The 27,727-nt window shown below is 48.3% G+C and overlaps 2 protein-coding genes, 1 non-coding gene and 1 pseudogene across 7 annotated transcripts; 2 read left to right on the top strand and 2 right to left on the bottom strand.

The window, feature by feature from the left end:
* Positions 1–784: 784 nt before the first annotated feature.
* On the bottom strand, positions 785–8,000 carry Myoz1 (myozenin 1). Of its 2 annotated transcripts, none has more exons than NM_001109097.1 (6): positions 7,936–7,999; positions 6,772–6,862; positions 5,032–5,210; positions 2,592–2,832; positions 2,042–2,207; positions 785–1,285 (listed from the first exon to the last, which is right to left on the bottom strand). In NM_001109097.1, the coding sequence occupies exons 2-6, from the start codon at positions 6,842–6,844 to the stop codon at positions 1,054–1,056; spliced, it is 891 nt and encodes a 296-aa protein (NP_001102567.1). In that variant the 5' UTR covers positions 6,845–6,862; positions 7,936–7,999; the 3' UTR covers positions 785–1,053. The 2 variants fall into 2 exon arrangements, with proteins under 2 accessions (NP_001102567.1, XP_087442512.1); XM_087586386.1 differs by having other exon boundaries at positions 788–1,285; positions 6,772–6,883; positions 7,936–8,000.
* Positions 8,001–10,938: 2,938 nt separating this feature from the next.
* On the bottom strand, positions 10,939–20,381 carry Synpo2l (synaptopodin 2-like). Of its 4 annotated transcripts, NM_001305138.3 has the most exon segments (4): positions 10,939–14,616; positions 18,051–18,565; positions 18,923–19,074; positions 20,277–20,381. In NM_001305138.3, coding segments are annotated over 4 exon segments (2,937 nt in total). In that variant the 3' UTR covers positions 10,939–12,451.
* Positions 20,382–21,172: 791 nt separating this feature from the next.
* On the top strand, positions 21,173–21,300 carry LOC120097227 (small nucleolar RNA SNORA51). The gene has a single exon (XR_015639183.1). It is a non-coding gene; the product is annotated as a small nucleolar RNA SNORA51 (small nucleolar RNA).
* Positions 21,301–21,410: 110 nt separating this feature from the next.
* LOC120097226 (small nucleolar RNA SNORA51) lies at positions 21,411–21,523 on the top strand (annotated as a pseudogene).
* The last annotated feature ends 6,204 nt before the right edge of the window (positions 21,524–27,727 follow it).

Here is a 27,727-nt window from a genome sequence, read left to right as displayed (position 1 = left end):
ACCACACTGGTGCTGGGTGTCTGTGGAAGTACAGGTGGTTGTGAACCACATGTGGGTGCTCAGAACTAGCTAAACTCCAGTCTTCTACAAGAACAAGTGTTTGCTTTAACTTCTGAGCCATCTCTCCAGCCCCATATAGGTTTTTATATTCCCAAGCTTACTCTGGTTTCTGGTAACTTTAGAGTTACTTATTTTTATCGTATGTATATGAGTGTTTTGTCTGCATGCATGTGTGTGCACTACATGCCGTCCCTGATGCCCTAGGAAGCATAGTAACATATCCCCTGGGACTGGGATTACAAATGACATCCAGACTGGTCCTTTTGAAGATCAGTAAAAACTTAAACCACTGAGATGTATCGTTAGCCCCACCAGTAACTGTGAAAAATCAAAGGAACCTTCACTTTCTTAAAACTCATTTTTCCTTTCTCGGTGTTTCCCAGCTTTTAATTGGCTACACAAAGATAACTCTGGTACTAAGTGTTACCTGCAGTTACCAACACTTACTTCCTAATCAGTGTGCATTAGCTTCTTAGCTTTATACATACAGGGGCCAGCATGTGGGCTTACACACAAGATTTTATCTCATGTAATATCAAATGATACTCTTTGTTTATACCTGATGAGTGTGTTTTTGTGGGTGTCAATGCAGGTGTGGATGTGTAAGAACCAAAGCCCATATATGGTCCTAAAGTCTGAGTGAAGTGTCAGTCTTTTGCTTTAGTTAACCTTTGTGCATCATCAGCCTCAGTTCTCATCTGCCTTCAAATACCAGAGGAAGAGTGAGTTCATTTCCTTAGAGTTTATTGACTGTTACCAGTGGCAGAGAAAATTCCATAAAAGAGCAGATTCCATATGGAACAGCAGGATGGGAGCTCTTAGCTGGTCAGGAGGGGTGCTCTGGAGTGGGAACTTGAAGGGTGGAAAGGCTCCCACCCTCTACCCTCCATTGCCACAAGGATACTGGAGTAACAGTTGGGGCATCCTGTCCAGCGTCCCCTCTCAAATTGGAACCAGAAAGGGGAAATGATGCATACGACAGGAGGAGACACTTCACAGCTCCTCTGTCTCTCCATCCAAGGGTATGCCGATATCCACGCTGTAGTCTACATGCTCCCCAGAGCTCAACCAGGGAATAGGGGTTCGATTGAAAGAAGGCCTGTTGGAGAGGTTCTGGTTGTAGAGGACCAAGGGTTCACTCAGCAGAGGCCCCAGGTCAAACTTGGGCATCTGGAAGGTCATTCGTTTGGAGGCCTTCTCATATCCACCATAGGGCATTGCCGTCCTGAAAGGGGAACATGTCATATAGTTAAGAATCAGAATAAAAGAGAAAGCACTTGTCAATGAGCTATCACCCTGCTTTAAGGGAGGAGAGTCCATAAATCATAGTTAGACATTGCTTCCTTGCTTCCAGTCCTCGTCCTCCCTTAACACCCACTTACCTGGCTTGCTGTCTATCTGAAGTTAACAATGAGATGAGTCTAGTAGACTACATGATCTCATGGACAGTTGGGACAAACACCAGCATTTTGGCCACTATAGAGCCAACAGTATGAGACCATCTTAAATTGCAATGTATATTGTAACCTACAACTGCAACTCTACCCCCATCTCAAATGGAGAGTGGCTGGAAACACTTCTGTAGACCTTCCTCGACCTGCCTCACACAGACGTCCTAGCCATGGCCTCAATGCCCATTTCTAAACAATAGAAACATGGAGCATGGGATAAAGAAAGAATCATCCTGTAGGGAGAGTAAAGACATTGTCACCTTGCATGGGAGGGAGCCAGGACACACCTCCAACCACAAAGTGTGGGATCCCCATTTTACCTTCGAAAAACCCAAGCCGAAAAAAATGAGTGCCAAACTAACATAGAGATCTTCCCTTCACTCCACCGCTATGAGAGGCAGGGGATCCTCCATGAGGGTCCCCTATTCCTGTCCTTACACCTTAGCCCCCTCTGAAACATCTGAACTTAAACCAGGTAGAGCAAGGTGTCACACAACGGGACACGTCAGCTTCCTCCCCCGCTATCCTACCTGTTAAAGGACTTATACTTGGGGAGTTCAGCTTTGGCGCCATATGCCAGCAGGTCAATGCCAAGTTCCACTTTTTGCTGAGGGTCGACCCCCATGGCCCGATCCCACGGGGAAATATATGTCTTGAACACAGTGACGTGTTTCCCATCTCCACCTGCCTGGTCACCTGGTAGCCATGGAAGGGAAACATACATCAGATGATAGCAGCCACTATCAGTGGCTAATGAAAGCTAGTCCCATACCCTACCACTAGGGGAGCGGCTGAGTCGAGGGTCAGAGGTACAATATCCTGGGAATTATATATGGTTTGTAACATAATGGAGTCTGGGGTGAGATTTGTGACTGAATCTGAGAAACCAGAAAAAAAGAAAAGAAAAGAAACTAAACGATAAGGCTGTGGGTGGAGCAAACACATTGCTGTATCCTGGATACCTTCTGGGTCCAAGACACCTCAGTCTCCCTCTTTCCACATCTCAACTAGGCCTCATTCCTGGGGACATGTCTGCCCTGGGCATCAGATACAGTACTTCTGGTTGGTGAGAATACTTGCCTGATCCTGGCTCTCCAACCCCTACTGTGCCGGGAGCTGCTCCTCCGCCAGCCTGGCCCCCAGGACCACCTGCACCCCCAGCTCCAAACCCAGAGCCCTGCTGATGGCGGTCAGAGCCATACTGTCCAGCAGAGCCACTGGCCCCAGCCTGGCCTCCGCTGCTGCCCTTGCCATAGGAGAAGCCCTGACCAGCTGACTCCAGCTGTCCTCCCACTGTGGGAAGAAACTTCTGGAAGTGATCCTGAAAAGAAAGTACAAAACAAGAGGAAGATTAGCAATGGGTGTGGAAAACGCAGACAGAGGCACATGTACAGGAGCAGGCAACAGAGCTAAGGGGCAGCCACAAGACCCCAAGGCTCTGAGAAATCCTCGCTAATGAACGCATAGAGAAGAGTGTCAGCCCGAGGGAACTGCTTTCTGGGAGAGGTGCAATTCCCTGATTACACCTCAGAGTAAGGCAGCTCATTCTCCACTCCCTATCCTATCTTGGCAAGGCAAAGCAAACCAAGATACCTGCTCAACAAGAAACTGCCACAGTTCAGTTCGCCCTGCAGGGAGGCCTCCTTTGCCTGCTCCTCTCCTCCTCTTGATGGCCCATCAGGCCAGAACTTTCTTACAGTGAAACTGTAGCAGGTGAAGCGGGGGAGGAGAGCCAAAAGGGCAATACTGGTTTGGGCTCCAAAGCCTAAAAATAACTCCACCAACTCCTTGAGGAGGCCCTCCTGGCCACCTTACCCTGTGTCCCACACCCTCTACCCAGTGTAACCAGACCCAGCACAGAGGAGGGCTTTTGGCCTCCTAAAGTTAGCTGTGACCCACTCAGCACTTTTACTCTGATCCTGCAGAAGGGCTCATGACAGACACTCCTGCTGGGCCGCGTCCACGTCTGCATCCATTTCCACTGTCCCCCCAGCCACCCAGAGAAGGTGGAGGAGGAAGAGAGGAAATGGAGCCAGTCCCGCGCTCCTCTGTGGTAACATCCTGTGCCTGGCCTCTCTCCAACCCCCTTACTCTTCTTGTCTTGGAGGAGATGACCTTAAAGAAGGAAGATTTTAGTTTCCTGTCATCTTTCAAAATGGAGATAGTTATAAAACTTCCGTAAACTCTTCTAACATCCGAAGATGTACCAAGTAAAATTATAATCACCCAAGTTTAATGTTCAGGTATATAACATTTTTAGTGTAAAATATGCCTTAAATATTTAGTGGGATGTGTTTACATTGAGAAATTATTTGTAATGTCCCGTGTAGGGGAAAGCCAGGGCAGGGAAATGAGAAGGAGTGGATGGGTAGGTGGGGGACACTCTCATGGAGGTAGGGGAAGGGAGAAGGGATAGGGGGACTCCAGAGGGGAAATCGGGAAAGGGAATAACATTTGAAATGTAAGTAAAGAAAATAGCCAATAAAAAAAAAGCCAAAAAAATAAAACTTTAATAAGAAAAGAAAAAAAAAAGGAAATTATTTGTAGTTGATGGCACACACCTTTAATCCCAGCACTCAGAAGGAAGGGGCAGGTGAATCTCTGTGAGTTCAAAGCCAGCCTGGTCTACAAAGGGAGTTCCAGGACAGCCAGGTCTACACAGAGAAATCCTGTCTCCAAAAACCAAAAACCAAAACCAAAAGAAAAATGTGTATTTAAATTTAAAATATAGCACACCATTAACCCTGGAAATCAGGAGACCGAGGCAGGCAGAGCTCTGTGAGTTTGAGACCAGCCTGGTCTACATAGTTCTAGGCTAGCCAGATTTACATGGTACTATTCTAAAAACAACAACAAAACCCTAATTTTTATTATTCAAATCTTATATTGTTTTTAAATCCAAAAGGTTACATGTTACAGGCAATATATTTAACAACCATTCATTTAAAAAACTTTTCTCAAACTCACAAGCCTCCTCAAGCTACACAGCTCATTGTATATATCTGGAGGTCAAATTTAACTGGGTACCCCCTTTGGACCTTTGCTTGCTTACTGTTTGATTTTGGGGGGAAATGAAACCTAGGGTCCCATGCATCTGCCACTCAGCGATACAGTCAGCCCCAAGATTCTGTAGGTTTTAATTATTTTATGTCCCCAGTAATACAAAGAACACATTTTTAATACAAAGTTACTAATTGTGTATCTTAGTGTCAAAATACAGGACTGGGTGTCCCATGTTTTATCTGGCAACCTTATTTTAACACGTAGCCACACTGGGAAGGAATTTTCTCCCTATGGGTGTGGTCCTCATGCCTGCACTGGCTCTAGGATGGGGACTAAGCTTCAGGAATTAATTCTAACTCACCCTCGAGTCATTGGGAACTGAATATATGGAGGATCTTAATGAGTTTCTCATTTCTCCTGGAGACAAGGTTGGTGGTATCTGGGGAAATTGGGGGCAACCGAGAAGCTGCCAGGAAAGACACTGGGCTTTGAGAGAGTGGTTGATGTCCATACTCACCATTGAGCTGTCAGAGAAAACATCGGGGTGGTTTTCATAGATAAATTTCTCCACCCGCATCTGCCGCAGCTTGAACATCTTGGAGCCTCGGTTGGTAAGGAGCGACAACTCCTCCAACATCACATCCCTCGGGACACTGATCTTCTTGCCCAGGTTCAGGCCCGAACTCTCCCGACCGCCTTATCCAGGAGGTAGAGAAGAGGAGACAGAAAGAAGAAATGAAGGCTTTCTGGACTGGGAAGGGAAGCGCCACCCACCCACAGCTAAGTGTATTCTAAAAGAGATTAATTCGGGCACAGGGCTGTCTGGCTTACAAGTTTTTGTTTGTCTTGTGTGTCTTTTAAAAGATTTTTCAGAGATCTAGTTATGTTTAATATGTATGAGTGTTTTCTTTGCATGTATGTATGTGCACCATGTGCATGTCTGGTACTCACAGAAGTGAGAGGAGCACTCAGATCCCCTGGACCTAGAGTTACAGATGGTTGTGAGCCACCGTGTGGGTGCTAGGAACTGAATCTGGGTCGTCTGCAAGAGCAGCAAGTGATGTTAACCACGGAGTAATCTCACCATCGTGTGCGTGCGTGCGTGCGTGCGTGCGTGCGTGCGTGCGTGTGTGTGTGTGTATGTGTGTTTGAGACAAGGTCTCACTTTGTAGCACTGACTATTGGTATTCTGTCTAAGCTCCACCCCCACAGTTGCCTGGCAACAGCCAGCTGTGTTTGACACTATATAAGGGGCTGCTTGCCCCCCTCCTCCTTCTCTTTGCTCTTCTCTTCTCTGCTCTCTTTTCCTCTTCCCCTTTGTTCCTTCTCTCCCCATTCCCCTCCCCTCTTCCCTCCTGGTGCTCATGGCCGGCCTTTACTTCTCCCCTCTTCTACTCTTCTCTCATTAAACCTCTCCATGTGGAACCATGTTGATTTGGTCTACCCCAACACGGACTGGCCTAGAACTCACAAAGATTTCCTCGCCCTCGCCCCCGCCCCGCCCCCATCTCCTGAGTGCTAGGCATGCACCACCCTACACAGCCCATGAGAAGTGCTTTTGTTTTAATTTCATAAGAAGTTTTGATTTCATGGTTTAGAGTGAGAACTCAAGGGGACAAAGGGAACCATATATAGTGTTTGAATACTCGAGTGGAGAAAGAACACGGCCAAGGGGCATGGGCTTGGAGTGAAGGAGAACAAGTGAAGAGAACACCACAGACAGTGGCCATTGGAGGAATTACACCGGCCAGGGAAAGCCCATCTCTAAACGCAGATCCTTGTCCTCTCCTTTCTCTCTTTATTCAGTGAACTCTGACTCCTGAGGTATCAGGAGAACTTCACACTTGGTAACTCGTGTGCATCCCCAGGGAGTAGGGCTGTGCAGTTTCCTATTTTAAATGCTTACATAAGTTCCCTCGAACTTAGAAAGGAAAGAGGAGTTAACCATTCAGTGAGGCCTAGCCTGTGCCTCCCACAGGTTCACTGACCATGGGTCCTGTCCTGAATCTCAGCCCGGTGTTGTCTCCGAGTAATCAGTGGGAAGGCCTGGAGGCCACAGAGGGAATTCTGGTTCTTCCTGTCTCTTCCTCCTTGCTCTTCTTACCTCTCCCATCACCCCATCTCCCACACCCTCCACAGCTGCCATTCTTCTTGTCTTTTTCACTCTGACTTATAACCGGTCTTACATCATTTCTGCAGCTCTTGATTCAGGGATGCTCTTAAAAATCCTACATTTGGGCGCTCAAGCACGCCCTACCTCCAGTGAGCTCCATAATCAGTTTGCTTGACTTCCTCCTCTTGTTAGGGGCCGGGGTTCCCGAGAGCGGCATGGTGGAGGGGGATTTGACCTGGAAGGAGCAGGAAGCAGGCTTGAAAAAAGACAGGAAAGGGGAAAACAAGCATGTTCACTACAGTGAACTACTTAACTTGGGGTCGAGGACAAATTTTCTTCAGAGTTTTTCCCATGTGTTCATGTTTGCATGCGTGCATGTGTTTTCACAGTGATCTGTATCCCCAGAAGGTAAACGGCCAAGACTTCTGTTTTCTTTGGAAGCAGGACAGGAGGCGGAACTGCACCCCTTTCCTTACGTCTTACCGACCGGCTATGTTCGCTTTCCATAACTCCTGTATGGGCATCGGAAACACAGCTATGGCCGAAGGGGGTTCAAATACAACACTGGCAAAGCAATGCACTCAGGCTTCTTGGGCCTGGCATGATTTAAAGTCCTTGTTTGTGTTGGGATAGCAGGCTACAACTATGGCTCCAGACTCTGGTCTCCTGCTCAGGCTTCCATCAAGGTCTAAGGGGGTAGAGAAATGTTCTGCTAGTATTGAGGAGACTCAGCCAAACCCTTCTCCATAGGAAGGAGAAGCTGTTCTTCCAGGAAGCCAACTGGAACATGGCCCGAGAGGTCATGGGTGTGTTCCTTGCTTCTTCAGGCAACTCCTACCCCAAGCTGCAGAGCTGGGCCTGAGAGCAAGCTGAGGGCGTTTGAGCTGGGACAGATGTCAGCTCAGCAATATCATGCATGGGGGTAGAGAATTGTAGGAGGACAGAAACACAGGAATGAGATCTGGCTGTGGGTGGGGACAAGGTAGAAAAAGACACACAGTCCAGTCTCTCCCTAACAGTCCTGCTGTTTTCTGTGGTGTTCTGTCACACAAACACAACGACACTCTACCAACCTAGTGGCATCTCAAACTACCCCTCCCCATCTGTCAGGTACCTCCCCACACATCTTAATTCCTCCCAACTCCTCAGGTCCCTTTCTTTCCAACTCTGCAGCTCCAACTGGACCACCAGCAGCTGAGCAGAGATGAGAAGAGAGACCACTCCCTGAGGACGAAGAATCACGATTGCAAACATGGAGGTCACAAAAGTGGGCTCCAGCCCCTTCCTGTGGTAGAACCACAGACTTACCAGCCTCTCAGTTGGTGGTCAGCTCTCCCTGGGGTCCAGCAGCTTTGGATGACTGAGCTGCTGTGACTGGAGAACCTGAGCTGGGCAAGCGTAGGGGCAGCCCTGGCAGTGGGGGAGGGAGGGAGGGAGGGGGGTGGTTATTAATAGAGTCGATGAGCACAAGCAGCTCAAATGGCACAAACGGGGGCACTGAGACCCTGAGCCGGGATCCTGCCCTCCTTGCCTGAGGTTCAGGAAGAGGGAAGGCCTATGAAAATTCCCAGCAGACCGTCTGACCAGGGTTCAGTCAGCCGAAGCGGTGTGCTTCTTCCCCTTTGCCTTGAGATCCAAAGAAGCATCTCAGGAGGCAATGGACAGCAGAGGCAGAAAGAAAGGGAGCAGACAGTTAGTGCTGGGTAAGAATTAAGAGTAGGTATAGGGAAAAACAAAAAACGAAACAGAAAACATGATTTGTGGGCCACTCAGGCCATTCCAGACCGGGGCTGGAGGGACCCATGAGTGTATTCAGAGCTGGGAGGGATTGAGGCCCTACACTGAAGATAAGATGGAAATTTTCACAGCGGCATTGCTTCTAAACTTCCCGAATAGGTCGACTTTCTGTCTGAGAGCGTTAGATCTTGACCTGGTGAGGGGCCACCTTAGTCAACCCCAGTGCAGATGATGTGATGGAAGCCTATTAACCCCACTCCTTGTCTTTCCTCTCAGTACAGCTGTTCTCAACATGCGGGGCCTGACCTTCTAGGGCTGGACAACCCTTTCACAGGGTCAGATATCAGATATTTACATTACAATTCATAACAGTAGCAAAATAAGTTAGGAGGTAGCAACAAAATAATTTTATGGGGCTGGAGAGATGGCTCAGTGGGTTAAGAGCACTTACTGCTCTTCCAGAGGTTCTGAGTTCAATTCCCAGCAAGGACATGGTGGCTCACAACCATCTGTAATGGGGTCTGATACCCTCTTCTGGTGTGTCTCAAAACAGCTACAGTGGGCTGGAGAGATGGCTCAGCGGTTAAGAGCACTGTGTGGTCTTCCAAAGGTCCTGAGTTCAAATCCCAGTAACCACATGGTGGCTCACAACCATCTATAATGAGATCTGGTGCCCTCTTCTGGTATTCTTAATCAAATAAATAAATAAATCTTAAAAAAAAACCCAGCTACAGTGTACTTATATAAATTAAATAATTATAAAAAGAATTTTTAACTATGCCAGGCATGGTGGTGCATACCTTTAATCCCAACACTTGAGAGGTAGAGACAGTGGATCCCTGAGTTCCAGGCTAGCCTGCTGCTGTACAGAGTCAGTTCCAAGACAGCCAGGGCTACACAGACAAACCTTGTCTTGCAAAACAAAACAAGGCCTGGTGTGGTGGCACATGCCTTTAATCTCAGCACTTGGGAAGCAGAGGCAAGTGGATCTCTGAGAGTTGGAGGCCAGCCAGGTCTACAAAGTGAGTTCCAGGATAGTCAGGGCTAAGAAACCCTGTCTCCTCCTCCTCCTCCTCCCCCTCCCCCCATCATTGTCATCATCACCACCACCATCATCATCATCACAATTTTATGGTTCTGGGTCACCACAACATGAGGTACTGAATTAAAGGGTCACAGCATTAGTAGCTTAAGTAATACCCCTGAAACTAGCTTGCTTCTGTACCTTTTGCCCTAAGACAGCTGCCTAAGGAATTGGCTTTTTTGGGGTGGGGATGAGTGTTAATTTAGTAAACATGTGAAATATGTTTCTTGAGCCCAGCATAGTGATGTGTGCCTTTAATCTCAGCACTCCAAAAGCAGAGCTAGGTGGATCTCTTAAGTCTCAGGCTATACAGAAAAGCCATGTCTCGTTATGACATTATGTCATTGACATTTTTACACGTGTCACTGTATCATTCACATTCACACCATACGACCCTCCGTTGATCCCATTCTTCGTAAGAAGCAGCTTTTGAAGCTTATCCTTCCCGACCACGCCCTTCTTCTGTCCTATTCCTGCCTTGTTTAAACCAGGGGCCGAAAGTCCTCCCTACACACACAGAAGGTGGTGCTGCCCAGACCTTTCATCTTTGATCCATTTCCTCCTAAACCAAGGAAACAGGAAAAAGCCTAAATAGTAAAAGGTAACTTTGTTATTACTATAACAACAACAAGAACAACAACCCCTCAAGGTCTGACCTCCTATGACCAAATACCTGTGATAAAAAAATATAAAGACATGGGCTGGAGAGATGGCTCAGCGGTTAAGAGCACCCGACTGGTGTTCCAGAGGTCCTGAGTTCAATTCCCAGCAACCACATGGTGGCTCACAACCATCTGTAAAGAGATCCGATGCCCTCTTCTGGTGCGTCTGAAGACAGCTACAGTGTACTTATATATAATAAATGAACGAATCTTTACATCTTTTTTTTTTCGGAGCTGGGGACCGAAATGAATCTTTAAAAAAATATAAACACATGCTGTTTCACTTATGATGTATCAGATCCGTCTTTGGAATTCTTAGACTCTGTACTTGGGAGCATTTGGTTATTGGCACAAATATGCCCCCTGCTGGTAAGCTAAGTAATGACACTTTCCTTCTCTGTCTTTCCAGTCAGTCCCCAAATTTTTATTTTAGTCTCACTCCACACACACTCTTGATGGCACGCATACCTGCCACTGTATTCCTATCTTGTGACCCCAGAGAATGCTTATTACAGTTCCTTCCTTTGGGGATCAGAACATGCCCGTGGCAAAGGGCTCAGGGAGGCTTTCCCATTTCTCTGAGTTGCGCAAACAGCCTTGCCTAGAAAGAATGAGCTTCTGGAGAGGGAGAGGCTCTACATGGAGAGAGTGCAGCATGAGGTAACCAGAGGAGTGGTGAAGGAGATTAAATCAAAGCAAGACAATTGGCAGGAGGGAAAGGCAGGAAGCAAGACAGGGAGCCAGGATCAGATCTGCACAATGGGCCAGAAAGGACCACAAAGAAATCAGGACTTGGTATAAAACCAGAAGAGATGACAGACACAGACAGTTGTGAGCATACGTTTATTCTTGTGCACAAACCAAAGAATTGTGACACCCAATATTGCAAAGGAAAAGATTGGTTTCCAGGCCAAACAACAACCATAACTGATGGTGGTCTTCATGGGAGGATAGTCCTTATCCTTCTGGGATCAGACACAGGGCCTGAAGCTGCAAAGAGCTGGGCTTCTACAGGTAGGGTGGGACAACAAGAGGTTTGGGCTCAGTGTCTCCCTGGTTTCCCAGGTCATCGGGATAAGCTCCAGAAGGGTGGAAGGAAGGTCAGATTCACAGGAGGTAACACAGCCACTGCATGTGCTCACGCCTTTGCTCTAACAAATGTGTTCTCCCCAGCTCAGAAGTTCCCAGACCCCCTCACACATGTTGGCCAACTTTACTCTCCCCCTTGTTCACTTTCACTCATTCCAGCCTCGTTCCTGGCTTTTGCCTCGTTCTCCCCATCCACTCTGGCTCTATTCACCATCCTTTCTATCTTACACTCATTAAGCAGTTCAGAAGAAATGTTCTTTTTTACTTTCTGGATTCTGATGTGCCCAGCACAGGGCCCTGGTTGCTAACTTCCTTTAATCCAAGGAAATAGAATTCTTAGTCTTATTCTGGGTCTACCTTGTATAACTCAAACCCATGAAAAGTGTCCTTGCCTCCCAGTCTTGTCAGACTTGTTAATTTCACAAGATGCTGTGCACCTCTCTCTCTCTCTCTCTCTCTCTCTCTCTCTCTCTCTCTCTCTCTCTCTCTCTCTCTCTCTCTCTCTCCATGCTACAGATACTCCTCTCTCAGGAGCTTTTCTGCAGTAGCTCTTGTTCCCCACAGGATTCTTTATGAAGCCATCTGACCCTTCCAGTAGGTGAAAACACTCCTCTTGTCTTGTCCTTTGCCTCAAGAGAAGCACACATGTATATGTATTTGATGCCTTTCTAGAGCAGAGCCTAATCACACACATTTGTGAAAGCACGCGCGCATACACACACACACACACACACACATACACACACACACACACACACACACACACGCACGCACGCACGCACGCACGCACCCTTAGGCGTATGGCAACTAACCTAGGGAAAGCGGAGTGAGGAGTATGGAGGGTAGAGGGGATCAAGCCACAGTGCAGACCCTTAGTTGCTTGCCTGAGAGCGAGTGAGCATTTTGCCTGAGCTCTCAGTGGTCACTTTACAGTGTGCTTTTTACCTAACACTAAAGTGCTGCCCACAGAGAGAAACACAAATGCAAAACAAAAGCAGAAATCTGCTGAGGCTTCTGGGTAGAGAAGCCTGACAGGCAAGGACATCTAGAGAAGATTCCAAAGCAGAGATGAGGGGCTTAAAAGCACCAGCAGGGAGGAAGCTGAGGGGAACGCACTCTGGCTAGGGGCAGTCAGACTCAGATGCGGGGGGAGGGGGGGGGACGGGGGACGGGAGGCCGGTAGGACAAAGCAGAAGAGAGAGACTTTGGGGACTCTAAGTTCCATTACTTGGTCCTGGGACCTATTCCCTGCTCAGTGGTGCCCTGCCCCAGGTCTCCAGACATGAGCCTGCAACCCTGTTCTGGTGGCTGAGAACCGCGGCCTGGCTACTTGGAAGCCGCAGGAAGTGGGAGTGGCCGCAAAGCTCCTGAGAGACTCTAGATGGTCCGGGTTAGGGACAGGGGATGAGGCCAACTCTGCCCTCCAAATGGGCTCGTCCAAGGTGGTAGCCGCTCTGGGGGCAAGCACAGTGGGAGCCAAGGGTTCTGCAGTGGGTTGGGGCGCCGGAGTGGAAAATCTGCGGATCTCCTGGACTCGGGCAGTTTTGGGAGGCCCTGAAGTGGAGGCAGGAGTTGAAGGACCCTCGTCAAAACAAAACATGGCAGTTTTAAGTTGGTATGGCTGATGCCGCATGAAATCCAGGGCCTTGATACCCTGCTTAGGGGTCGCCCGAGGTCCCTGGGATTGAGCCTTATTGGGGAGAGTTCGGGCAGCCTGAGGGAAAAAGGGTGAGAGAAGTGGGTTGTAAGCAATAGGAGGTGGGGCACGGATGTTGGGTGAGTATTTCCAGGATGGGGGCAGTGAGGGTGTGGGAGAAGGACTTCTAGGGCGAAGGCCTGGATTAAGGCTAGAGCCAGGTGTAGCTTCCACCACGTACCGGTCGGCACGGCTCTGCCGTTTGGCAAATAGCTCCCCACCCCTCCCCTGCAGCCTTGGGAGCTCAGGAATCCCAACCATAGAGGTCGATCCATTCACTAGCCCGTCAGGGAGCCCTCGAGACCCGGGTTTAGGAGCCACAGGGGGTGGAGTCTTAGGCGTCATAGGGGGTGGGGTTTTGGGAGCCATTGGAGGTGGGGTTTTCGGTGACACTTGAGACAGGGTCTTGTAACTCCTGCCCCCTAGTGGCTGCATGAAGTTACAGGCTTCTGCTCCGAGGCTTAAAGCGTCCTCCTCCGGACCAGATTCCGCACCGCCCGCCCGAGGTTTTTCATCCAGGTTCTGTACCAGCGATAGCAGCTCGGGGTTGGGCGAGTTCTTCGTCTCTTCCTTTCCAGGCCGGAACATCTGTTTGCGGGTTCCCCGGCGCCGAGCCTCCTGCAGGATGCCGGTGCGGGCAGCCGGCACAGAGATGCGCTGCTCCCGAGCGCTGGCAGGCTCGGGGGCCGCCGTGCCGGGTGCCTCCGGGCGCGCAGAGTTTCTCAGAGGAGTGGACAAGAATATGGAAGCAGTGGAGGTCATGGCAGCAGCGCTAGGAGGAGTGGGAGGCTCTGGGGCACCTCCTGGTGTAACGGGCCGGCTCGGGGCTGGGATGTACAAGGAGCTGGTAGCGGTCACAGGACCGGAGGAGCGTTGGGTGCTGCTGGAGGTTCCAGAGACCGGCGTGCGGTTGGGCACCACAGTGGTGAAGCTGGGCAGAGGGGTGGGCCCCTGTAGAGAAGCTGCGAAGGGGGACGGGGCGGGGCTAGTGCCCCCCAAGGCCTCATTAACCTTCTTAGGGGCTACGGGTCGGAAAATCACTGAGGTGGTGCCTGACCGTTGCCCTGGTAAACCTGGGGTAAAAGGTCTCGCTGACCTGTTAAAGATACTTGGCGCAGGGCTGGGGGCTCCACCATCCTGAAAGGGGCTAGGGCTGGCTGCAGGGGCTGACAAAGGGCTGAGTGGAAGCACCGCTGCCTCTGGGGGAGCACTCTGAGCTCGAGGTGGGGACTGCAGACTCTGCCCATTAAGCATGGCTGCTGGGCCCACCTGAGCCAGCTCCTGGGAGCTGGAGGCTACCCTTTGGCGCTGCTGTTCAAAGAGCTGTACCCCTCGGCCAGAGACCTCACTTAGCTGTCCTCCCAGTCCAGAGCTCTGACTCTCTGCTATGCCTGAGCCAGCCCTAGCCAGCTCCATGTCTAGATAAGGGCTGTCCCAGTCGGATTGATTAGTAAGGCTGCGGGCATCTGAGAAGGCCTCCTCGTCCAGCTCCGACTCACTCGTTGGGGGGATGCCGTCCTCCTCCTCCTCTGTTCCTGTCCCAGCTGCAGCCCCGAAACTCACTAGGGTGTACTTCTTGGCTCTCTGCCGCCGCTTCTTAAACATAAGCACCCCCTTGGAGTGAGGGTTGGGGGCTGCCGTCAGTAGGGATGCAATGGTCCGGCATTTGGTCTTGGCCTCCTTCACACTCTTCTCTTGGAGGCTTTCCGCGCGTTGCAGTTCTGAGGAGATGAAGAGGTGGATTAATCAAGGAGTTTCACAGCCTGTTCTAGTCCTGCTCCTCAAAGCTCCTGTTTTTTTTTTTTTTTTTCCACCGAAAGGACCCACATTGTCTCTTGCCTGTGACATAGTCCTCCAACTTAGAGACAGAGTGGAAGGGAAAAGGTGAAACCAAGGACAGAGACACTGCCCACACAGCACAGCCCTTCTGTCCGGTCTCCCCTGGATTGCATTCCTATTTTCCAGAAGATGAGCCTTATCCACTTCACACATTTTTCACCTGCCTCCCATTCTTGACGGGCAGGAAAATCAGAGAGAAGAGATAAGGGGCGCTTTTCTCTCACTATACTTTGCAAGCCAGCTCCTCACAAAGCTTGGACCTCACCCCCACTTCCCACTTGTTACCCCTAAAACAGATTTTTGATTTTTTTTTTTTTGTAACAGGGTCTCTTTACATAGCCCTGGCTGTCCTGGAATTCACTATGTAGACCAGGCCGGCCTTGAACTTACAGAGATCCAACTGCTGCTGTCTCTCAAGTGCTGGAATTAGAGGTGTGCATTATCACACCCGACCCAACATACAGATTCTCAACATGAGGCTCTTCTTTTACAGTTCCAACCATCAAGTTGCTCATTTCCACACATCATAAACACTCAGAAATAACCCCACACACACCTGGTTAACATCAGTCTCCTGAAAGCAACCTCTGGGCACAATTTCTCCACTGTACTTTCTTACTCACAAGTGTTCCGGCTTACACACACATCAGGCCACACATTCAAACACAGTGCTGGCAAAGTCACATACATTTGTATACCTACATGCTGCTCCAGGCAGTTCTTCCCAGAGTTTTCCCTGTAGAGGCTCTGGTATAGTGTAGACAGGATTTTAGAACAGTTCTTAGCCCTCCCAACTGCTAGAACATTCCTTTGTGCTTCATACCTCTGCTACTCACATCCCGGGATAATCTTGGATCCCAGATGCAGGAAAAGGCAGAATGCTGCTCTCCAAGGCAACCCCCCTTGAGATTTCAAGGTCACCAGGTAAATATATTCTCTTTCTCACAAGCTGTTGCTGGCACTAGGGTCGATGGCTTTGGAGTAGAGAAGTCCCTGTCTTTCAAGTAGAGAACTCAAAAGAGCAGCCCCATTAGGTGGGCATGAGAGGGTCTCTGTGCTGAAGAACCAGGGCAGGAGTTCCTATACTATGTGGGGCCTGAGTAGGTGGGGCCAGGGAGTGGGACGGACTGCCCTGCTATAAGACTCCGCCCTTGTGGTCCCCAGTTCCTCCTGGAAAATTCTTGACATTCCATCTACTTTTCCTCTCAAGCTACTTTCTAATTAGGGACCTCATTCCTTTGGTCCCCACGTGTATAACACAGAATAGTACTATCCGTGAGAGAACAGACGCCAGAGTCAGAATTCAGTTCTGGGAGAATTACTTCATGAGGATGACAATGGCTACCTCTTCCTAAGGTTCCATGAACGCAGTGAGATAAGTCAACTAAGCATTTAACACACCGCCAAGGCCTGCTGTGAGCAACCATTACGCTTTCTGGATGTAAGCTGCTCATGTACAACCACACATTCTTGTTCTTACACATCTTCTCCCAGATCCGCACATACATGTCTTCATGTGTTCACTGTGCACTCTCACTTCTCACTCTTGCCCTATGAGCTTCCCACAGCTCATGTGGCCATAAACCCCTTGCCATGTGGTCTTAGCATCAACCCATTCTGAGAAAGGGGAGGTGACACTTTCCTGAAAGAACGAGGGGAAGGATGGCAAAAATGAGAGACTAGAGGAGTGTGGCCTTCCCTGAGGACCGCCATTACCCTCCACTCTCCCCCCGCCCCAGCATTCTCCTGAGTGGGGTGGGATGGGGTAGGTAGTACCTGCATAGAACGGGTCTTGCAGCTCAGGAGCTGGGTCTTTGTCACAGCTGGCTTGGCTGAGGGGCTCTTGGCTGATGGTCTCCATGTTGAGAAAGGTGGTGCTGGCTGGAGCAGGACCAGCTCGAGCCACCCCCAAGGCCTTTTAAAGCCCCTTTGTCTAGTCCCCAGAGCTGACAGCTGAATGAGCTCACTGAGCTGTTTTTAGAACATGTCCCCCTCCCTTCTTTCCCTGTCCCACAACCCTTAGTGTGATAGACACAGGCACCTGCCTCCCCTTCCCCTCACCCCACCCCCTCTGAACCGAGAGGTCTGCCTGCCTAAAAATAAACCTGAGCCATTGCATAGACCTCGCCCAGCTGGTGGGAGGGGAGGGCCTGAAGGAGGATTAGGGACAAGTGTAGGATCTTGAGCATGCATCTGGAATTTTCTGTAGGGTATGGGACACTCTCGGGATAGCAAACTACAAACTCTTATGCTTTTAGCCTCTGGGAATTCAAAGATAGAACTCCCCCACCCCCTGGAGCTGAGGACCGAACCCAGGGCCTTGTGCTTGCTAGGCAAGCGCTTTACCACTGAGCTAAATCCCCAACCCCAGAAAACTTTCTGAACTGAGCATTAGAATGGTGGAAGAGAAGAAAAAGTGGGAAAAAAAAAGAAAGAAAGAAAGAAAGAGAAGAAAGAGAGAAAGAAAATGAGTCTATGGAAGGGGCAGGACAGAGAGAAACTTCACTAGATCCTGTTCCGGAGCTCACATCAAAATAGCAGTGAGCCTGTTATAAGTGGAACTGGCCTGTTCTGCCCCAGTTCACATTGTTGCCCAAAATATGAAACTAAAGATCCCTCCCCTTCCCACTCCCTAGTCTGCTGATCCCCAGGGATCCCAAATGAACTTAGAAGTAGCATCCATACTGTGCCTACAACTAACGCTGAGAAGATCCCTATAGCTTCACCCTGCTTTCAGATGCCCCTACCTAGAACCATTCTTTCTCCATCCCCCATCCTGATGTCTAGCAAAACAACAACAACCAGCCCCCAAAACTTCGTATCCCTTCCCCATCTCCCCTCTGTTGTCTATACTTAGTTTAAATTGAGCCATTGTAGAAGACTGTTATAAGGCAATGGTTATCTTTTTTTTTTTTTTTTTTTTTTTTTTTTGGTTCTTTTTTTTCGGAGCTGGGGACCGAACCCAGGGCCTTGCGCTTCCTAGGTAAGCGCTCTACCACTGAGCTAAATCCCCAGCCCTTTTTTTTTTTTTTTTTTTTTTTGGTTCTTTTTTTTGGAGCTGGGGACCGAACCCAGGGCCTTGCGCTTCCTAGGTAAGCGCTCTACCACTGAGCTAAATCCCCAGCCCCGGCAATGGTTATCTTATAGCAAAGATAACTGGGGCCATGATAAAATTATTCTCCTCTCCCTCGTTAGTCTTCTCAGCCTGTCCCAAACACTGTTTTCCAGGGAACATGAGGTGTGTAGAAGGTGTGATATGAAGGCACAGATTTAGGGCTCAGATCCGGATTGAAAACAAAAGAATTCAGGCACTCACTGGCTTGCTTGGCCTTCTGGGTATAGGTGGTAGTGAGATCTTCTGCCACTGGGTGGGGGACAGGGCCCACCATAGGGATGAGATGAGGACCAGGCCGGAGTGGACCATGGGGTAACAGAAGGGCCTCTGCTGGTGGTGGCTGAAGGGCTGACCCTTCCTCCCAAGATGGGGAGCTTACACGGCTGTCACCCTGGCTGGGAGAGCCAGTTTTAACAGGCGCTGGTTCTGCGGGGCTGTCAGACAGGTACACCTCATCAGGTGGAGCTCCTGGAAGGGAAGGCCTTGGAGGACCTCGGCGGCGGGTTCTGCGTGGCTTCTCATGTGTGGCAGGGCCATCCACATCACTGTCTGTCTCTCCATAGTAAGCCTCACTGTCAGGGGGTGATCGAAGGCTCCCTGGCTGAGGAGCTTGGGTGACAGGAGCACCCGGGGGCTCAGGACTCAATGGAGATAAGGGTGACAGCATCTGAAGCTCTCCTGGAGACGGAGATCTCACAGACCCTTCCTCTGCTACCCTGGAGGATGGAAAAGAAGAAAGCATTCGAAAGAAGGAGCTGCAGAATTGACAGCTGTGGAGGGGATGAGGGGCGAGGCAAAGGAGACAGGAGACTGGCATACGGGTGGGAGGAAGGCTAGGAAGAGAGGAGCTGTGATAGGGGACAGGCCAAGGACTGAAGTCTGCCAGTCATTCAAACGCCTGCTCCTATCCCTGGGTTGCAGATCATTCCACTGGGAGATACATGCAAGCATTCTCCTCAGAAAGACATAGTCAGAAGAGGTACTAGTTAGTTACTGAGACCAGGCCAGTGAGACAGAGCTGCGGCAGGTAAGGAGAGGCCTGGCCAGGGGAGAGTGATAGGAGGACCCCATACCTCCTCACAGTAAGGACAAGCTGATGCCCTGAGGCATCGATGAGGGTCATGGCACTGGCATGGGAGAAGTCGGTGCAAGAAACCCCGTTGATCGATAAGAGCTGGTCCCTCTCCCGGAGTCCTGATCTGCCGGCCTGGCTGCGTCTTCGGATCTGAGATGTTGGAGGAGAGAGTTGGATCACGGAGAGCTCCGATAGGGATGGAATGATAAAAGGACCCATGTGATGAGAGGTTTTTGTCTTTTGGACATCTGGGGTTGGGGGCGGTAAAAAGGGTAGGGAGACATCTGGGGTGCTACCAGGAAGGCCTGGCTAGAGGAAAGGGGCAGGTTGATGGGAGGCAGCAGAGTAATCACCGACTGCAACTGGACTGGAGGAAACTCTGAGGCTGAGGTCTAAGACATGGTGAGTCCCCAGTATTTTCTTCCAGGAACAGGATCTCTACTGGCCAGTTCTTTTCTAGGCTTTGAAATCCCAGGTGCAGGGGTTGGCGATTTAGCTCAGTGGTAGAGCGCTTGCCTAGCAAGCGCAAGGCCCTGGGTTCGGTCCCCAGCTCCGAAAAAAAAAAACAAGAAATCCCAGGTGCTGCTGTGGGTTGATATTTAGAGTGGTATTCCAGACTGAGGTAACTCAGCTATGTTCTGGGAGACTGTGATGCCAGGCTATGGGAGTTCTCACTGCACTGTATGGAATACAGTGAATATAATTCAGAGAATGCCTTGTAAAATGGATACTTTTGTTACCCACATTTCACAGCCCCAAAATAATGAAGACTGTAGAGTGAAGCTATAGGCTAATGGCTTCATAAGAGTCTAGCGTCTAGTCGTGCCTAGTCAGAGAATGGATATGATTTGGAGAAAGAGAATCACTGAAGGCCTTGGCAGGGCAGGGCAGGGCAGGGTAGGGCAGGGCAGAGAAGGGCAGGGCAGGGTAGGGCAGGGTAGGATTGGAATAGACTGCTTCAGCTTGTCCTATATCAGTTCAGTCAGAGAGAAATTAGAACCTTCCCTGCATTCCTGGGGTTTGCAGTGGAGAGGATAACACACTTAGGGGAGCAAATACTGGATAACCAGACTCAGCCTCTTCTACAATGCTGAAGTGGGGCCTTCCTTTTGCTCTGCTCCCTGAAACCACAGTTGGCTTTTGCTAATCGACCTCCAGGAGCTTATGGTCACAGTCTGCTCCCCTATAGCCTTGAGCATGCTTACCTGCCCTCCTGCCCACCTGCCCACCACCTCTTCTTCACAACCCCCAACTCTGCCCACCCCCCTGGCCCATAAGGCCACCACATGACTCTTCCCAATTCCCTTGGGTTCCCTTCTCCATGAGACATAATTTCAGGGGCTCTCCCTTACCTTAGATACCTGTAAAGGTTTCCTCTGTTCGGCCCCCCCTTGAAGCCGGAAGCCCCAGGGTGCTCCCCCTGCTAATGTGACCTGCACCTCCTCCTCAGCACCCATCGCACAGTTTGGCCTGTGGCCCCCGGAGTTTGGACAGTGTCCCTGAGAGAGAAGTTGAGGTGCTGGTACCCCGTCCGGCCTGCCTGTCCTGCTGTCCTGCTCCTGCCGACCCAGGCCTCCCCCCCAGCCCCCACCACCACACACCACAGGCAGGCAACTTGGCCCTGGGATCAGTCCAGTCCAGTCCACATGTCTTGTCAATCACAACTTGCTCAAAATAGTTGCTGGCTGTATTCTCCCTCCCCCAACTGTTACTCCTAGAACTAATTATAGTACAGACTTCTGCCCTCCATGTCCTCCCTTTTACTGCATGGACCTTTTAGTCAGGACTCAGCATCAGATCTCTGGGCTTTTTAACTAATTGATCTATCAGGCACCATGCCTTCCCCAAGGATCATGAGCCTAACTGCTTTTGGCCAAAGTGCATTGAAAAGTGACATCAACAGAGGCTTCGGTCCCAGAGTGCTAAGAAACGATGGGGTTTGCTCCCATAAACTCCTTAGAGAAGAGTGCTGTTTTGCTGATTGAACTTACTTTTGAACCAGGACCTACTTGTGCACTTTGCCACCATCATTGAAAGGACGAGTTTTGTGAAAGAATAGTTTAATGCCAGCATTGGGGGACAGAGGCAGTCAGATCTCTGAGTTCAAGGCCAGCCTTGTCTATAGAGTGAGTTCCAGGACATCCAGGGCTACACAGAAAAACCATAGATAGATAGATAGATAAATAAATAAATAAATAAATAAGGATGGCTGGACAGACGGACGGACAGGGATAAGAGTTTATGCATCGGTCTCCTTATGCTTACCACAGGTTGTGTTCCTATACTGACTGTATAGAAAGAGGATAGACATGCGAAGCCCTGTACACATCCATCCCTTAGGAATATTCATAACAACATGAAAATGTGCAAAGAGGAATCTTAACATCAGCCTCCATGATCTCTCCACTGCTTCTTTAGCCTCGCTCCAGTCTCCTCCTCTCTCTAAAACTTTTCTCCCGCCCATCCTTCCTTCTCATCCAATGACAGGCCTTGTTCTATCTTGCACCTGCCTTCACCTGTATGACATCCTACACCTACCCTGTGCACACTTCAGCCGAGGCCGCTGTGCCTGGTCTGTATTGTGAATGGGTAGACATGGGGGAAAAAAAGAGTTTATACATCGAGTGGCCAGAAATGACAGACCCGAGCCTCAATCTTTTCCCCAGAGGGTACAGTTAAAGAACATGTATAAGATGATGTACCATTTCAAGCCTGACGCCTGACCTAAGCTCTATCCCTGGGGTACACATGGTGGGAGGAAGAAAGTGACTCTAAAAGTTATCCTCTGACCTCCACATGCACCTGGGAGTGTTCAAAAAACAGTAGCAGGGTGTTCTAAGGTTGGGGACGGTAACTGGTGAGGCAATTGGTGGTTGCTCTGCACTAAGATAATTTTCACACATCTCTTCCTGTGACGATGCTAGGGATAGAATCAGGCTTTGTGCACGGTACAAAAAAGCTGGAGGAGTTCTGAGCTATATCCCCAGCCTGCACAGCTCTCTGCCAGATACTTGTGTCTGGTGTGTGTGTGTGTGTGTGTGTGTGTGTGTGTGTGTGTGTGTGTGTGTGTTTGATAGCAAGCTATCACTCACTGGACGCTTGCAGGGGTCCAAGTGAAAAGTCAGCTCTTTTCAACAAAGGGAGCCTCCAACTCACTGAAGGGGAAGCAACCCACATTAACTGTTATCATGACCCACATATCAGAATACTTTGCACACTCCTGCATGCATATAGCAAACAATAATATATTTCTTTTTTTTAAAGATTTATTTATTTATTATATATGAGTGCACTGTAGCTGTCTTCATACACACCAGAAGAGGGCCTCAGCTCTCATTACAGATGGTTGTGAGCCACCATGTGGTTGAGGGATTTGAACTCAGGATCTCTGGAAGAGCAGTCGTGCTCTTAACCACTGAGCTACATCTCCAGCCCTATACTTCTTCTTTTTTTTTTTTTTTTTTTTTGGTTCTTTTTTTTGGAGCTGGGGACCGAACCCAGGGCCTTGCGCTTCCTAGGCAAGCGCTCTACCACTGAGCTAAATCCCCAACCCCCAGCCCTATACTTCTTAATTGATGTTTAAAGTAAATTAGAGTAAAGTAACTGAGCATAAGTGATTCAAGGGTTAATACAGGTGTGCTCCCATTACTATTGGAAATCTGTATTATCTACTGTGGGACTGGGGACTGTGTAGAGTTTAATCCCCTCTGGTTCAGTTGTTTTAATATCACTGCTTCCTTAAAGCATTTTCTAACCATCTCCCAGCTCCTTCTTCCGTGGGCAACACAGGTTTCTTGTGCACACTTCTACTTTCGGCTGACCACATGGATTTACATGTCAGCTGATCATATGGCTTTATATGTCTGCTGATCATGTAGACTTATGTCAGCTGACCATGTAGATTATTTATATGTCTCCTACACTGTTAAAAAGTTGAAGGAAGGAATGAGTGCTGTGGTCCACAATCTGATTGTTCTGTTTTGTTTTTCTTTTGAGGCAGTCTCATGTAACCCAGATCGCATTCCAAACTCCTGATCTTCCTTTCTCCACCTCCCAAGCCGGGAGCTGCATTTACCATATTCTGTATCTTACCTTGTTACTAAATTACTATCACGAGGTAAAGCAGGGGAGGGCCATGGAAACATGGATACAGAGGTGTGTGTGTAAACAGGGGACTGCTGACATTAACAAAATCTCTACTCCTTTCTAGGTTTCCACTGCAGGAATGTGTCCCACACTATAAAACCTCTTTCTGTAAGAAAACATAGCATTCTCACCTGGTAACTGGTCATCAGTGGATAGGGTTTGTGCATCTGAGTTAACTGATTAGGGGCAAGAAGAGGGCATCCTCTGTCCTGAGCTGGAGTCAGGTGACTGTAAGGCTCCCAGCAGTAAGTATTAATTGGGGGTTTCTACCCCACCTTAGATCACTGAGTTGCCAAATAAAGGACACAAAACCTTTGTATTTATGAAAAGCCTTACAGCACTAGAGCTGGGCAGACATCAACCCTCTGTGCTATTTTGTCTGCTTCCCTGTCAGTAACCCTGAGCCATCACTTGCCATGTTCCTCCTGGGCCATTCCTATTCCAAGACACTGGCCCTCATGGCCAGGCGCTCATGACCCACCTACCCCAAGATGACGTCTTCCTTCTTCTTCTCTCTTTCCTCTCTCTTATGGTTCTGGCCTCAGACCCCAAGCTCAGGAACCAAAGCCCACCTACCTCTCTTCTGCCCAGCTACAGACTGTAGGCATCTTTATTAACCAATCACTGATAACTTGGGGGGTTTTATATAACAAAAGCTGGTATACAAGGCGATCTGCTCATTTTGCAGCAACCAGATCTTAGCATTTCAATACAGGCAGGACCAGACCAACCCACTCCAATTGTGCTGCTGTGTGATAAATCCTAATTATGATAATTACAGTAATAAAAATCAGAATTTAGAGTGAGAACAATATCCGAGTTCTCGTTACCTTATTATTAGTGTGATTTTACAAAGTTACTTGACTTTATTGGTTAAAAACAATCATCTGAATCTCCCTTCATTGATTACTCCAATATCTGTGTGTGGGTATGTGCTTGTGATTTCAAGTGACCAGAGGCAAGGAGAGGGCTGGAGTCACAGGTGGTTATAAACCTCTCAGTGTAGGTCCCGGGAACCAAACGGGTTTTTTTTTTTTTTTTTTGGTTCTTTTTTTCGGAGCTGGGGACTGAACCCAGGGCCTTGCGCTTCCTAGGTAAGCGCTCTACCACTGAGCTAAATCCCCAGCCCTTTTTTTTTTTTAAAAAACATTTATTTATTTATTATGTATACATCATACAGCTTTCTGCCTGCATGTATGCCTGCAGGCCAGAAGAGGGCACCAGACCTGATTATAGGTGGTTGTGAGCCACCATGTGGTTGCTGGGAATTGAACTTAGGACTCTGGAAGAGCAGACAGTGCTCTTAGCCTCTGAGCCATCTCTCCAGCCCCCCAAACGGGTCTTTTGCAAGAGCTGCAAATATTCTTTTTTTTAAAAAAGATTTATTCATTTTTTTTTTTTTTTTGGTTCTTTTTTTTGGAGCTGGGGACCGAACCCAGGGCCTTGCGCTTCCTAGGTAAGCGCTCTACCACTGAGCTAAATCCCCAGCCCCGATTTATTCATTTATTATATATAAGTACACTGTAGCTATCTTCAGATACTCAGAAGAGGGCATCAGATCTCTTTACAGATGGTTGTGAGCCACCATGTGGTTGCTGGGAATTGAACTCAGGACCTCTGGAAGAGCAGTCGGTGCTCTTAACCGCTGAGCCATCTCTCCAGCTCCAGAGCTGCAAATATCCTTAACTGCTGAACATCTCTGCCACTCCCTTAGTTTTACTTTTATTTATTTTTACCAATTCATCTTTTACTTTTTACACACCAATATTTTATGGAAATAAGTTAGTCTGAGATTAGAAATCCTCTCACTCCTGTCACTGTATTTTGGGGTATGTGTGTGTGTGTGTGTTAGTGAATACAACTAAAGTCCCCACTACTCAAGAGACTGAGGCAGAAAGAGTGCTTGGGTACAGAAGGTCAGGATCTCCCCAGCCTGAACAACACAGCAAGAACCCACCTTCAAAAAAGTCATGTGCTGCCCATATGCCCTCCATCCATACCCGTTATACCAGTGGCTTTAACTCTCATTGCACATCAGAATCACCCACAACGTTTAGACAGTTATGGATTCATCTAAAAGAAGACACACACATACACACATACACTCACACACACACGCACTCACTCACACACACACACACAAACACACCCACTCACAGACACACACACTCACACATACACTTACACTCACACATACACTCATGTGCACACACACATACACTCACACACCCTCACACGCACTCACACACACACAACCTCCCTCATTATTGGTCTCCTACTAGGCAGTGACTGGACACTCACTGGCAGCCACCCTATACTGACCTCTGTCTATACCTACAGCCTTTCCTCTTTATTTATGTACCTATTTGAGACAAGGTCTCACTACACAGCCCAGGCTAGCCTTAAACTTTTTTTTAAATACTCCAACCTGGCCTTGAACTTGTTATAAACAAGGTGGTGCTTGAGGTTCTCTAAGTGCAAGGTTGACTTCCAGGAAAATGTAAAATGCAATTCGTAGCCTCCATCTTCAAGCTGTGACGCTTTGCTCTCATTAGGAGTGCACAACTTTAAGCAAGACGGCTTCTATCTGCTTCCTTATGGTGAAGTGAAATATGAACGGGAGAAACCATGTGAAATACCAAGGTGAGGGCTCAAGCTTGGGCAGCTCAAATGCTCAACAAATGTTAGTGGCAGTTGGCAAATTCTTAAACTAGACAACTGTTAGTCAACAACCATCCAGGAGGGTGTCATCTGTCAAGCTTAGTATAAGGGACTACTGTTTGCTGAGCCCCATCTCCAAAACTGAACTACATCTGGGTGGATGAGAAATGTACATTTCTAACCAGGTTTGGTAGCATATGCTTTTAATTCCAGCTCTCTGGGGGGCAGAAGCAGAAGGATCTCTGAATTGGAGGCCAGCTGGATCCACACAATGAATTCAAAAGGGTTACACAGTGAGACCTCCTATTAAAAAGAGAGAGAGGAAGGAAGGAAGGAAGGAAAGAAAGAAGGAAGGAAGGAAAGAAGGAAGGAAGGAAAGAAGGCAGGCAGGCAGACAGACACAAAAGCAGAATGGTGGTAATGCACCCCTTTAATCCCAGCACTTGGGAGGCAGAGGCAAGTAGACTTCTGAGTTCAAGGCCAACCTGGTCTACAGAGTGAGTTCCAGGACATCCAGGGCTACTCAGAGAAACCCTGTTTCAAAAAAGCAAAATAAACAGGGAAGAAATTAATTTACCTGTCTAACAAGTCTCAGTTGATACGGAGCCTAGAATCGACTGACATTATTTTAGAACTGGATAGCAACAGAACTGGTGACAAAGAGCACTGGCTGCTCTTCCAGATGGCTTGGGTTTGATTTCCAGCATCCACATAGCTTTTAACAAGATTTTGTTAACTCCAGTTCTAGGGTATTCAGTGCCCTCTTCTGGTCTCTGCAGGCATTGTATTCACAAAGTGCACAGATACATACTCAGGCAAAACGCCCATGCATAAGAAATTTAAAACAAGCTAGGCAGAAACAACGGAGTGGTTAGTAACACACACACGCAAACTCAAACAACTATTTTCTCTAAGCATGCATTACTGTGTAACTACCATTACACAGGAAAAAACCCCATCAAACATTTTGCTTACTTTATTCATAAAACTTAGAACCTGAGCTGGCCCATAGACGTGCTTAAATCTTAACAGTACAGGAAGATTTACAATGCATGCAACGGAGAGGTGGAAGCATAAAAATCGTGAGTTCAAGGTGATCATGGATTACATAAGCAGTTTCAAGATAGTCTGCCTATCGGGGCTGGGGATTTAGCTCAGTGGTAGAGCGCTTACCTAGGAAGCGCAAGGCCCTGGGTTCGGTCCCCAGCTCTGGAAAAAAAAAGAACCAAAAAAAAAAAAAAAAAAAAAAAAGATAGTCTGCCTATCAACTGAGGTCCAGTCTCAAAAAACTGATTAGAAGAAAAAAAGAGCAATAATTACTGATTAATTAAAATTATTCTTTAAAGAGTGTTACAATTACTGAAAGAATTGTAGCTCTTTTAACAGAGAGCAGGGAGATCTTTATATTCTGGTAGAGTTTTACCTCTACTAAAAGGGACACGGCATAAAATGGTAACTAATCTTTATTGAATGAACGCTATACTAGACAATCTTTTTTTTTTTTTTTTTTTTTGGTTCTTTTTTTCGGAGCTGGGGACCGAACCCAGGGCCTTGCGCTTCCTAGGTAAGCGCTCTACCACTGAGCTAAATCCCCAGCCCCTATACTAGACAATCTTAGGAAACGTCTCTAAATTCATCCCAATTGACTGTTCGATAGGCATTCTTTTCATTAAAGAAATAAATCGAGGCAGAAGTTGTCCAAACATTTAACTAATCGGCCCAAACTTGAACTAATAAGCACACAATCTCAAGGCAAGGGTTAGCCCACCCTGCCACCACCACGTGTGTCTCAAAGGTCAGGGTGAGCTCTACCTGAGGGACGCAAATCAACGGGGTGAAAGGTTAACAGGAAGTGGATAAGAGACAAACGGTCCTTAATGTCACGACACGACGAAAGGAGCGTAACTAAAAATAATCTGACCTAGTTTTCTCAATACCCTCTCAGCTGGTAAAGCCATAAAGAAATTCTGGAAAATGTGGAAAATCTGAAAAGAAG

The sequence above is a fragment of the Rattus norvegicus genome, chromosome 15 (assembly GCF_021556685.1).
Source record: "Rattus norvegicus strain SHRSP/BbbUtx chromosome 15, alternate assembly SHRSP_T2T, whole genome shotgun sequence".
NCBI classification, from domain to species: domain Eukaryota; kingdom Metazoa; phylum Chordata; class Mammalia; order Rodentia; family Muridae; genus Rattus; species Rattus norvegicus.
Note: the sequence above shows the minus strand (reverse complement) of the source record. Positions and strands in the feature narration are given on the sequence as shown.